General features: G+C 44.9%; 1 protein-coding gene across 1 annotated transcript in view; it reads left to right on the plus strand.

Moving 5' to 3' along the window:
• The window catches only part of scrib (scribble planar cell polarity protein), a 271,485-nt gene that overhangs the window by 12,176 nt on the left and 245,103 nt on the right, over positions 1-14,206 (plus strand). The window contains exon 5 of the mRNA XM_070880275.1: positions 8,857-8,913. Within this exon, the coding sequence (XP_070736376.1) occupies positions 8,857-8,913 (57 nt within the window). The remainder of the gene's footprint in view (positions 1-8,856; positions 8,914-14,206) is intronic.

Below are 14,206 nucleotides of genomic sequence, written 5' to 3' on the forward strand. Positions count from 1 at the left end.
AGTCTTTTGAAAGTCCAAATACACCACATCCACTGGTTCTCCCTTGTCCACTCTGCTAGTTACATCCTTAAAAAATTCCACAAGATTTGTCAAGCATGATTTCCCTTTCATAAATCCATGCTGACTTGCTCCGATCCTGTCACTGCTTTCCAAATGCGCTGCTATTTCATCCTTAATGATTGATTCCAACATTTTCCCCACTACTGATGTCAGGCTAACTGGTCTATAATTACCCGTTTTCTCTCTCCCTCCTTTTTTAAAAAGTGGTGTTACATTAGCTACCCTCTAGTCCATAGGAACTGATCCACAGTCGATAAACTGTTGGAAAATGATCACCAATGCATCCACTATTTCTAGGACCACTTCCTTGAGTACTCTGGGATACAGACTATCAGGCCCCTAGGATTTATCGGCCTTCAATCCCATCAATTTCCCCAACACAATTTCCTGCCTAATAAGGATATCCTTCAGTTCCTCCTTCTCACTAGACCCACTGTCCCCTAGGACATACGGAAGATTATTTGTATCTTCCTTCGTGAAGACAGAACCGAAGTATTGGTTCAATTGGTCTGCCATTTCTTTGTTCCCCATTATAAATTCACCTGAATCCGACTGCAAGGGACCTACGTTTGTCTTTGCTAATCTTTTTCTCTTCACATATTTATAGAAGCTTTTGCAGTCAGTTTTTATATTCCCTGCAAGCTTCCTCTCGTACTCTATTTTCCCCCCTCATAATTAAACCCTTAGTCCTCCTCTGTTGAATTCTAAATTTCTCCCAGTCCTCAGGTTTGTTGCTTTTTCTGGCCAATTTATATGCCTCTTCCTTGGTTTTAACACTATCCTTAATTTCCTTTCTTAGCCATGGTTGAGCCACCTCCCAGTTTTATTTTTACTCCAGACAAGGATGAACAATTGCTGAAGTTCATCCATGTGATCTGTAAATGCTTACCATTGCTTATCCACCGTCAACCCTTTGAGTATCCTTTGCCAGTCTATTCTAGCCAATTCACATCTCACACCGTTGAAGTTACCTTTCCTTAAGTTCAGGACCGTGAGTAACTTTGTCACTCTCCATCTTAATAAGGAGTTCTACCATATTATGGTCACTTTTCCCCCAAGGAGCCTCGCACAACAAGATTGCTAATTAGTCCCTTCTCTTTACACATCACCCAGTCTAGGATGACCAGTTTCCTGGTTGGTTCTTCGACATATTGGTCGAGAAAACCATCCCTAATACACTCCAGGAAATCCTCCTCCACTGCATTGCTACCAGTTAGGTTAGCCCAATCTATATGTAGATTAAAGTCGCCCATGATAACTGTTGTACCTTTATTGCACACATCCATTATTTCTTGTTTGATGCTGTCCCCAACCTCACTATTACTATTTGGTGGTCTATGCACAACTCCCACTAGCGTTTTCTGCCCTTTGGAATTCTGCAGCTCTACCCATACCGATTCCACACCATCCAGGCTAATGTCCCTCCTTACTATTGCATTGAACCAGCAAGGCCACCCCGCCTCCTTTTCCTTTCTGTCTATCCTTCCTAAATGCTCAATACCCTTGGTGCTCAGTCCTGTCTGTGTCTGTGTCTCTGTCTGATCCAACGTTAGTGGGAGTTGTGTACAGACCTCCAAACAGTAATAGTGATGTTGGGGAGGGCATCAAACAGGAAATTAGGGGTGCAAGCAATAAAGGTGCAGCAGTTATCATGGGTGACTTTAATATACATATAGATTGGGCTAACCAAACTGGAAGCAATACGGTGGAGGAGGATTGCCTGGAGTGCATAAGGGATGGTTTTCTAGACCAACGTGTCGAGGAACCAACTAGGGGGGAGGCCATCTTAGACTGGGTGTTGTGTAATGAGAGAGGATTAATTAGCAATCTCGTTGTGCGAGGCCCCTTGGGGAAGAGTGACCATAATATGGTGGAATTCTACATTAGGATGGAGAATGAAACAGTTAATTCAGAGACCATGGTCCAGAACTTAAAGAAGGGTAACTTTGAAGGTATGAGGCGTGAATTGGCTAGGATAGATTGGCGAATGATACTTAAGGGGTTGACTGTGGATGGGCAATGGCAGACATTTAGAGACCACATGGATGAACTGCAACAATTGTACATCCCTGTCTGGCGTAAAAATAAAAAAGGGAAGGTGGCTCAACCGTGGCTATCAAGGGAAATCAGGGATAATATTAAAGCCAAGGAAGTGGCATACAACTTGGCCAGAAATAGCAGCGAACCCGGGGACTGGGAGAAATTTAGAACTCGGCAGAGGAGGACAAAGGGTTTGATTAGGGCAGGGAAAATAGAGTACGAGAGGAAGCTTGCAGAGAACATTAAGACGGACTGCAAAAGCTTCTATAGATATGTAAAGAGAAAAAGGTTAGTAAAGACAAACGTAGGTCCCCTGCAGTCATAATCAGGGGAAGTCATAACGGGGAACAAAGAAATGGCAGACCAATTGAACAAGTACTTTGGTTCGGTATTCACTAAGGAGGACACAGACAACCTTCCGGATATAAAAGGGGTCAGAGGGTCTAGCAAGAAGGAGGAACCGAGGGAAATCCTTATTAGTCGGGAAATTGTGTTGGGGAAATTGATGGGATTGAAGGCTGATAAATCCCCAGGGCCTGATGGACTGCATCCCAGAGTACTTAAGGAGGTGGCCTTGAAAATAGCGGATGCATTGACCGTCATTTTTCAACATTCCATTGACTCTGGATCAGTTCCTATGGAGTGGAGGGTAGCCAATGTAACCCCACTTTTTAAAAAAGGAGGGGACAGAAAACAGGGATTATAGACCGGTCAGCCTGACATCGGTAGTGGGTAAAATGATGGAATCAATTATGAAGGATGTCATAGCAGAGCATTTGGAAAGAGGTGACATGATAGGTCCAAGTCAGCATGGATTTGTAAAAGGAAAATCATGCTTGACAAATCTTCTGGAATTTTTTGAGGATGTTTCCAGTGGAGTGGACAAGGGAGAACCAGTGGATATGGTGTATTTGGACTTTCAGAAGGCGTTTGACAAGGTCCCACACAAGAGATTAATGTGCAAAGTTAAAGCACATGGGATTGTGGGTAGTGTGTTGACGTGGATTGAGAACTGGTTGTCAGACAGGAAGCAAAGAGTAGGAGTAAATGGGGACTTTTCAGAATGGCAGGCAGTGACTAGTGGGGTACCGCAAGGTTCTGTGCTGGGACCCCAGCTGTTTACATTGTACATTAATGGTTTAGACGAGGGGATTAAATGTAGTATCTCCAAATTTGCGGATGACACTAAGTTGGGTGGCAGTGTGAGCTGCGAGGAGGATGCTATGAGGCTGCAGAGTGACTTGGATAGGTTAGGTGAGTGGGCAAATGCATGGCAGATGAAGTATAATGTGGATAAATGTGAGGTTATTCACTTTGGTGGTAAAAACAGAGAGACAGACTATTATCTGAATGATGACAGATTAGGAAAAGGGGAGGTGCAATGAGACCTGGATGTCATGGTACATCAGTCATTGAAGGTTGGCATGAAGGTACAGCAGGCGGTTAAGAAAGCAAATGACACGTTGGCCTTAATAGTGAGGAGATTTGAGTACAGGGGCAGGGAGGTGTTACTGCAGTTGTTCAGGGCCTTGGTGAGGCCACACCTGGAGTATTGTGTACAGTTTTGGTCTCCTAACTTGAGGGACATTCTTGCTATTGAGGGAGTGCAGCGAAGGTTCACCAAACTGATTCCCGGGATGGCGGGACTGACATATCAAAAAAGACTGGATCAACTGGGCTTGTATTCACTGGAGTTCAGAAGAATGAGAGGGGACCTCATAGAAACGTTTAAAATTCTGACGGGTTTAGACAGGTTAGATGCAGGAAGAATTTTTCCAATGTTGGGGAAGTCCAGAACCAGGGGTCACAGTCTAAGGATAAGGGGTAAGCCATTTAGGACCGAGATGAGGAGAAACTTCTTCACCCAGAGAGTGGTGAACCTGTGGAATTCACTACCACAGAAAGTTGTTGAGGCCAATTCACTAAATATATTCGTAAAGGAATTAGATGTAATCCTTACTACTCGGGGGATCAAGGGGTCTGGAGAGAAAGCAGGAATGGGGTACTGAAGTTGCATGTTCAGCCATGAACTCATTGAATGGCGGTGCAGGCTCGAAGGGCCGAATGGCCTACTCCTGCACCTACTTTCTATGTTTCTATGTAAGGTGCTCAGTCCTGTCTCTGTCTGTGTCTGATCCAAGGTGCTCAGTCCTGTCTCTGTCTGTGCTTGTCTGATCCATGGTGCTCAGTCCTGTAGACAACAAGGGAGTTTGGCAGTGCTAAATGGTTTTAACTTCAATGCAGAGAGTCTAGGGAATAAGGCAGATGAGCTGAGAGCACAGGTATACACTTGGGCGTATGATATTATAGCTATTACTGAGACATGGGTAAAAGAGGGACAGGTGTGGCAGCTCAACATTCCTGGTTACAGGGTTTTCAGACGGGTTAGAGAGGGGGATAGAAAAGGAGGGGGAGTCGCAGTATTGATTAAAGAAACAATTACAGTTGTGAGAAGGGATGATCTGTAAGAGGGGTTATCAAATGAGGCTGTGTGGGTTGAACTGAAGGACAAAAAAGCGGTGATCACACTGCTGGGAGTGTACTATAGACCCCCAAGCAGTCAGAGGGAGATCGAAGATGTCGTCAAATTTCTGAGAAGTGCGAAAACTACAGGGCAATAATAGTAGGGGCATTCAACTATCCTAATATTAACTGGGATAGAATTAGTGTGAAGGGTATAGAGTGTGTGGCATTCCTAAAATGCATTCAGGAAAAACTTTTTTAGCCAGTACGTAGTAAACCTAACAAGGGAGGGGACGGTTCTGGGCTTAGTTTTAGGGAATGAAGCTGGGCAGGTGGAAGGGGTATCACTGGGAGAGCATTTAGGTGCTGGTGATCATAATTCAGTTAGATATAAGGTAGTTATGCAAAAGGACAAGGATAGACCAGGAATAAAAGTTCTCAATTGGGGAAAAGCTAACTTTGGTAAGCTGAGAGGTGATTTAGCCATTGTGGACTGGAAACAGCTACTTGAAGGTAAATCAGTGTCAGAGCAGTGGGAGGTATTTAAGGGGGAGATCCAGAGGCTTCAGGCCAAATATCTGCCCTGAAATAAAAAGGGTGGGATGAACAAATCTGGAGCCCCCTAGAATGTCGAGGGGCATACAGGGTAGGATAATGAAAAAAAGGGCTGCTTATGACAGATACCGAGGGCTAAATACTGCAGACACCCGAGAGTATAGAAAGTGCAGTTTCTATGGACTGGAGGGTAGCTAATGTAACACCACTTTTTAAAAATGGAGGTAGAGAGAAAATGGGTAATTATAGACCGGTTAGTCTGACATCAGTAGTGGGGAAAATGTTAGAATCAATTATTAAAGATGAAATAGCAGCGCATTTGGAAAGCAGTGACAGGATCGGTCCAAGTCAGCATGGATTTATGAAGGGGAAATCATGCTTGACAAATCTTCTGGAATTTTTAGAGGATGTAACTAGCAGAGTGGACAAGGGAGAACCAGTGGATGTGGTGTATTTGGACTTTCAAAAGGCTTTCGACAAGGTCCCACACAAGAGATTAGTGTGCAAAATTAAAGCACATGGTGTTGGGGATGGATATAGAACTGGTTGGCAGACAGGAAGCAGAGAGTCGGGATAAATGAGTCCTTTTCAGAATAGCAGGCTGTGACTAGTGGAGTGCCGCAGGGTTCAGTGCTGGGACCCCAGCTATTTACAATATATATTAATGATTTAGATGAAGGAATTGAGTGTAATATCTCCAAGTTTGCAGATGACACTAAACTGGGTGGCGGTGTGAGCTGTGAGGGGAACGCTAAGAGGCTGCAGGGTGACTTGGACAGGTTAGGTGAGTGGGCAAATACATGACACATGCAGTATAATGTGGATAAATGTGAGGTTATCCACTTTGGGGGCAAAAACGCGAAGATAGAATATTATCTGAATGGCGGCAGATTAGGAAAAGGGGAAGTGCAACGAGACCTGAGTGTCATGGTTCATCAGTCATTGAAAGTTGGCATACAAGCGGTGAAGAAGGCAAATGGTCTATTGGCCTTCATAGCTAGGGGATTTGAGTATAGGAGCAGGGAGGTCTTACTGCAGTTGTACAGGGCCTTGGTAAGGCCTCACCTGGAATATTGTGTTCAGTTTTGGTCTAATCTGAGGAAGGACATTCTTGCTATTGAGGGAGTGCAGCGAAGGTTCACCAGACTGATTCCAGGGATGCCAGGACTGACATATGAGGAGAGACTGGATCAACTGGGCCTTTATACATTGGAGTTTAGAAGGATGAGAGGGGATCTCATAGAAACATACAAGATTCTGACGGGACTGGACAGGTTAGATGCGGGAAGAATGTTCCCGATGTTGGGGAAGCCCAGAACCAGGGGACATAGTCTAAGGATAAGGGGTAAGCCATTTAGGACTGAGATGAGGAGAAACTTCTTCACTCAGAGAGTTGTTAACCTGTGGAATTCCCTGCCGCAGAGTGTTGTTGATGCCAGTTCGTTAGATATATTCAAGAGGGAGTTAGATATGGCCCTTACGGCTAAAGGGATGAAGGGGTATGGAGAGAAAGCAGGAAAGGGGTACTGAGGGAATGATCAGCCATGATCTTATTGAATGGCAGTGCAGGCTCGAAGGGCCGAATGGCCTACTCCTGCACCTATTTTCTATGTTTCTATGCAGGGTGAAAGTAAAAAGGAAATTAGGAAAGCAAAGAGAGAGCATGAAAAAATAAAATTATGTAAGCAAAATCATGGAAAACCAGAAGATGTTTTATAAATACATTAAGAAAAGAGGATAACTAAAGAAAGGGTAGGGCCTATACGAGACCATGAGTGTAATCTGTGTGTGGAGGCAGAAGATGTGGGTATGATTCTTAATGAATACTTTGTGTCTGTTTTCACAAAGTAAAGGGGCGATGCAGACACTGCTTTCGAGGAGGAGGAGTGTGAAATATTAGGTTAAATAAATGTAGTGTGAGAGGAGGTATTAAGGGGTTTAGCAGCTCTGAAAGTGAATACATCTCCAGGCCCGGATGAAATGTATCCCAGGCTGTTAAGAGAAGCAAAAGAGGAAATAGCAGAGGCTCTGGCCATCATTCTCCAATCCTCTCTGGCTTCATTCAGGTGTGGTGCCAGAGGACTGGAGGACTGCTAATGTGGTACCGTTTAAAAAGGGAGAATGGGATAGACCGAGTAATTATAGACCAGTCAGCCTAACCTTGGTGGTGGGAAAATTACTGAAAAAAATTCTGAAGGACAGGATAAATCTTCATTTAGAAAGACACAGATTAATCAAGGACAGTCAGCACGGATTTGTTAAGGGAAGGTCATGTCTGACTAACTTGATTGAATTTTTTGAGGAGGTAACCAGGAGGGTCGATGAGGGCAGTGTGTACAATGTAATGTATATGGACTTTAGCAAAGCTTTTGATAAGGTCCCACATGGCAGACTGGTCACGAAAGTAAAAGCCCAAGGGATCCAGGGCAAAGTGGCAAGTTGGATCCAAAATTGTCTCAGAGGCAGGAAGCAGAGGGTAATGGTTGATGGGTGTTTTTGTGACTGGGAGGCTGTATCCAGTGGGGTTCCACAGGGCTCAGTGCTGGGTCCCGTGCTTTTTGTGGTATATATCAATGATTTAGACTTGAATGTAGGGAGTATGATTAATCAGATGATACTAAAAAATGGGCTGTGTGATTGATAATGAAGAAGAAAGCTGTAGACTGCAGGAAGATATCAATGAACTGGTCATTTGGGCAGAACAGTGGCAAATGGGATTCAATCCGGAGAAGTGTGAGGTAATACATTTGGGGAGGGCTAACAAGGAAAGGGAATACACATTAAATGGTAGGGCACTGAGATGTGTAGAGGAACAAAGGGACCTGGGAGTGCAGGTCCACAGATCCCTGAAGGTAGCAAGGCAGGTAGATTAGGTGGTTAAGGCGGCATACAGAATACTTGCCTTTATTAGCTGAGGCATAGAATACAAGAGCGAGGAGGTTAAGCTTGAACTGTTGAAGTACTGTGTGCCATTCTGTTCACTGCATTAACAGGAAAGATGTGATTGCATCAGGGAGGGTACAGAGGAGATTTACGAGGATGTTGCCTGCACTAGAGAATTTTAGCTATGAGGAAAGATTGGGTAGGCTCGTTTGAGAGGCTGAGGGGAGACATGATTGAGGTGTATAAAATTATGAGGGGCCTAGATAGGGTGGATTGGAAGGACCTGTTTCCCTTGGCAGAGGGGTCAACACCAGACACAGACAGGACTGAACAGGTTTGATTAGACACAGACAGACACAGACCTGGGGGAATAGACATAAAGTAATTGGGGGGAGGTTTAGAGGGGATGTGAGCGGGAATTTTTCACCCAGAGGGTGGTGGGGGTCTGGAACTCACTGCCTGAAAGGGTGGTCGAGGCAGAAACCCTCACCACATTTAAAAAGTACTTGGATGTGCACTTGAAGTGCCGTAACCTACAGGACTACGGACCCAGAGCGGGAAAGTGCGATTAGGCTGGGTAGCTCTTTGTCGGCCGGCACGGACACGATGGGCCGAATGGCCTCCTTCTGTGCTGTAAATTGCTTTAATCATGTCCGTGTCTGTCTGTTTCTGATCCAAGGTGCTCAGTGCTGTCTCTGTCTGTGTCTGATCCAAGGTGCTCAGTGCTGTCTCTGTCTGTGTCTGATCCAAGGTGCTCAGTGCTGTCCCTGTCTGTGTCTGATCCAAGGTGCTCAGTGCTGTCTGTTTATGAGATTGTTTTTGATCCAGTCTCACTCCCTGTCTGTTCCTTTATAGTTTAGCAAACCTGGTGACACTGGAACTACGAGAAAACCTGTTGAAGACACTGCCAACGTGAGTAGCTGTGGAATAAGTTCCTGTCCTCTTGTGTCCTGCCCTTCCCATACTAATTCCCGTACTTGTCAGCTGGGGTTCAGTGAGTTGCACCCTCACCTCTCAGTCAAAAGGTTATAGGTTCAAGTCCCACTCCAGGGACTTGAGCACATAAATCTAGGCTGACACTCCCAGTGCAGTGCTGAGGGAGTGCTGCACTGTCGGTGCCACGTTTCGGATGGGACGTTAAACCGAGGCCCCGTTTTCCCCCTCAGGTGGATGTAAAAGATCCCATGGCACTATTTTGAAGAAAAGCAGGGGAGTTATCCCTGGTGTCCTGGGCCAATATTTATCCCTCAATCAACATCACAAAAATAGATTATCTGGGTCGTTATCACATTGCTGTGTGTGGGAGCTTGCTGTGCGCAAATTGGCTGCCGCGTTTCCCACATTACAACAGTGACTACACTTCAAAAGTACTTAATTGGCTGTAAAGCGCTTTGAGATGTCCGATGGTCGTGAAAGGCGCTATAGAAATGCAACTCTTTCTTTCTAATCCCTGCTCTTTCCTCTTAAAATCGGAGTATGTAAGGCTGTCAGGGTTTGCTGCTGTATCGCCCACGTTGGCCTTTCCAGATCTTTCCATATTTCCCCGAAAGGTGTTGAAAGAAAGGAGGAGGTGTGGCAGTATTGGTTAAGGAGAATGTTACAATGCTGGAGAGAGAGGATGTCCTGGAGGGGTTAAGGACACAATCTATTTGGGTAGAGTTGAGACACAATAAGATCATAAGATAACAGAGTATCGTAAGATTTAGACAAGCTAAAGAAAAAGACAGGGACCAATCGAGAGTAATAATACTTCATGGAAACATAGAAACATAGAAAATAGTTGCAGGAGTAGGCCATTCGGCCCTTCGAGCCTGCACCACCATTCAATGAGTTCATGGCTGAACATGCAACTTCAGTACCCCATTCCTGCTTTCTCACCATACCCCTTGATCCCCCTAGTAGTAAGGACTACATCGAACTCCTTTTTGAATATATTTAGTGAATTGGCCTCAACAACTTTCTGTGGTAGAAAATTCCACAGGTTCACCACTCTCTGGGTGAAGAAGTTTCTCCTCATCTCGGTCCTAAAATGGCTTACCCCTTATCCTTAGACTGTGACCCCTGGTTCTGGACTTCCCCAACATTGGGAACATTCTTCCTGCATCTAACCTGTCTAAACCCATCAGAATTTTAAACGTTTCTATGAGGTCCCCTCTCATTCTTCTGAACTCCAGTGAATACAAGCCCAGTTGATCCAGTCTTTCTTGATATGTCAGTCCCACCATCCCGGGAATCAGTCTGGTGAATCTTCGCTGCACTCCCTCAATAGCAAGAATGTCCTTCCTCAAGTTAGGAGACCAAAACTGTACACAATACTCCAGGTGTGGCCTCAACAAGGCCCTGTACAACTGTAGTAACACCTCCCTGCCCCTGTACTCAAATCCCCTCGCTTTGAAGGCCAACATGCCATTTGCTTTCTTAACCGCCTGCTGTACCTGCATGCCAACCTTCAATGACTGATGTACCATGACACCCAGGTCTCGTTGCACCTCCCCTTTTCCTAATCTGTCACCATTCAGATAATAGTCTGTGTCTCTGTTTTTACCACCAAAGTGGATAACCTCACATTTATCCACATTATACTTCATCTGCCATGCATTTGCCCACTCACCTAACCTATCCAAGTCACTCTGCAGCGTCATAGCATCCTCCTCGCAGCTCACACTGCCACCCAACTTAGTGTCATCCGCAAATTTGGAGATACTACATTAAATACTTCATTGGAGGAAGGCCAATTTCAGTGGGTTGAGAACGGATCTGGCCCGGGTAAATTGGAATCAACGATTGGCAGGCAAAACTAGTGAAATAATGGGCAGTGTTTAAAGAGGAGATGGTTTGGGTACAGTTAAGATACATTCCCACTCGGGGGGGAAAGGGAGGGCAACTAAAGTCAGAGCTCCCTGGATGACGAAAGAGATAGAGAGTAAGATGCAGCAGGAAAAGATTGTGTATGACAGATGTCAGGTTGAGAATGCAACTGAGAACCAGACTGAATACAGAAAGTTCAGAGGGGAAGTGAAACAGGAAATAAGGGGGGCAGAGAGAGAGTGTGAGAATAGACTGGCAGCCAACATAAAATAATCCAAAAGTCTTGTGTAGGCATATGAATAGTAAATGGAAGAGGAGGGACCAAAATGGAGGCCGAGGGCAAGGCTGAGGTACTAAATAAGTACTTTATATCTGTCTTCACCAAGGAAGTAGTTGAGATACTGGATGGGATAAAAATTGATGAGGAGGCGGTACGAGATAGGCTGGCTGTACTTAACGTAGCTAAGTCACCAGGACAGGATGGCATGCATCCTAGGATGCTGAGGGAGGTAAGGGCGGAAATCACGGAGGTACTGGCCATAATCATCCAATCCTCCTTAGATACGGGGGTGCTGCTAGAGCACTGGAGAATTGCAAATGTTACACCCTTGTTCAAAGTAGGGTGTAAGGATAAACCCAGCACCTACAGGCCGCTCAGTTTAACCTCAGTAGTGGGGAAGCTTTTAGAAACAGTAATCGGGAACAAAATTAACAGGCACTTGGATGAGTGAGGATTAATTAAAGGAAGTCAGCGTGAATTTTTTAAAGGCAAATCGTGTTTAACCAACTTGATTGAGATTTTTGATGAGGAAACAGAGAGAGTTGATGAGGGTAATGTGGTTGATGTGATGTACATGGATTTCCAAAAAGCATTTGATAAAGTGCCACATAACAGGCTTGCCAGCAAAGTTCAAGCCCATGGAATAAAAGGGACAGTGGCAGCATGGATACGGAATTGGCTCCGTGACAGGAAACAGAGAGTAGTGGTGATCGGTTGTTTTTCGGACAGGAAGAATGTATAGAAATTATTAGGAGCAGGAGTCGGGCGGCCCCTCGAGCCTGCTCCGCATTCAATGAGATCATGGCTGATTCCACCTCAACATTTTCCTGCACTGTCCCCATATCCCTTGATTCCGTTAATATCCAAAAATCTGTCAATCTCTGTCTTGAACATAGAAACATAGAAAATAGGTGCAGGAGTCGGCCATTCGGCCCTTCGAGCCTGCACCACCATTCAGTAAGATGGCTGATCATTCCCTCAGTACCCCTTTCCTGCTTTCTCTCCATACCCCTTGACCCCTTTAGCCGTAAGGGCTACATTTAACTCCCTTTTGAATATATCCAACAAACTGGCCTCAACTTTCTATAGCAGAGAATTCCACAGGTTCACCACTTTCTGAGTGAAAAAGTTTCTCCTCATCTCAGTCCTAAATGACCGACCCCTTATCCTTAGACTGTGTCCCCTGGTTCTGGACTTCCCCAACATCGGGAACATTCTTCCTGCATCTAACCTGTCCAGTCCCGTCAGAATTTTAGATGTTTCTATGAGATCCACTCTCATCCTTCTAAACTCCGTGAATACAAGCTCAGTCGATCCAGTCTCTCCTCATATGTCAGTCTGCCATCCCGGGAATCAGTCTGGTGAACCTTCGCTGCACTCCCTCAATAGCAAAAACGTACTTCCTCAGATTAGGAGACCAAAACTGAACACAATATTCCAGGTGAGGCCTCACCAAGGCCCTGTACAACTGCAGTAAGACCTCCCTGCTCCTATACTCAAATCCCCGAGCTATGAAGGCCAACATGCCATTTGCCGCCTTCACCACCTACTGTACCTGCATGCCAACTTTCAATGACTGATGTACCATGACACCCAGGTCTCGTTGCACCTCCCCTTTTCTTAATCTGTCACCATTCAGATAATCTGCCTTCATGTTTTTGCCCCCAAAGTGGATAACCTCACATTTATCCACATTATACTGCATCTGCCCACTCACCCAACCTGTCCAAGTCACCCTGCAGCCTCTTAGCGTCCTCCTCACAGCTCACACTGCCATCCAGCTTAGTGTCATCTGCAAACTTGGAGATATTATATTCAATTCCTTCGACTAAATCATTAATGTATATTGTAAATAGCTGGGGTCCCAGCACTGAACCTTGCAGCACCCCACTTGTCACTGCCTGCCATTCTGAAAGGAGCCGTTTATTCCCACTCTTTGCTTCCTGTCTGCCAACCAGTTCTCTATCCACGTCAATACATTACCCCCAGTACCATGTGCCTTAATTTTGTACACTAATCTCTTGTGTGGGACCTTGTTAAAAGCCTTTTGAAAGTCCAAATACACCACATCTACTGGTTCTCCCTTATCCACTCTACTAGTTACATTCTCAAAAAACTCTCGAAGATTTGTCAAGCATGATTTCTCTTTCATAAATCCATGCTGACTTGGACCGATCCTGTTGCTGCTTTTCAAATGCACTGCTATTACATCTTTAATAATTGATTCCAGCATTTTCCCCACTACTGATGTCAGGCTAACCGGTCTATAATTACCCGTTTTCTCTCTCCCTCCTTTCTTAAAAAGTGGGGTTACATTAGCTACCTTCCAATCTGCGGGAACTGAACCAGCGTCCATGGAATGTTGGAAAATGACCACCAATGCATCCTCTATTTCTAGGGCCACTTCCTTAATACTCTGGGATGCAGACTATCAGGCCCTGGGGATTTACCGACCTTCAGTCCCATCAGTTTCCCTAACACCATTTCCTGATAATAAGGATTTCCTTCAGTTCCTCCTTCCCGCTAGACCCTCTGTCCCCTAGTATTTCCAGAAGGTTATTCGTGTCTTCCTTAGTGAAGACAGAGCCAAAGTATTTTTTCAATTGGTCTGCCATTTCCTTGTTCTCCATTGTGAATTCACCTAATTCTGACTGCAATAGACCTACATTAGTCTTCACATATCTATAGAAGCTTTTGCAGTCAGTTTTTATGTTCCCTGCAAGCTTCCTCTCATACTCTATTTTCCCCCTCCTAATTAAACCCTTAGTCCTCCTTTGCTGAATTCTAAATTTCTCCCAATCCTCAGGTTTGCTGCTTTTTCTGGCCAATTTATACGCCTCTTCCTTGGATTTAACACTCCCAAATTTCCTTTGTTAGCCACGGTTGAACCACCTTCCCCATTTTATTTTTACGCCACACAGGGATGTCCAATTGTTGTAGTTCATCCATGTGATCTTTAAATGTCTGCCATTGCCTATCCACCGTCAACCCTTTAAGTATCATTCGCCAGTCTATTCCAGCCAATTCATATCTCATACCGTCAAAGTTTCCTTTCTTTAATTTCATGATCCTAGTCACTGAATTAACTGTGTCGCTCTCCATCTTAATGAAGAATTC

The sequence above is a fragment of the Pristiophorus japonicus genome, chromosome 5, assembly GCF_044704955.1.
Source record: "Pristiophorus japonicus isolate sPriJap1 chromosome 5, sPriJap1.hap1, whole genome shotgun sequence".
Classification (NCBI taxonomy): domain Eukaryota; kingdom Metazoa; phylum Chordata; class Chondrichthyes; family Pristiophoridae; genus Pristiophorus; species Pristiophorus japonicus.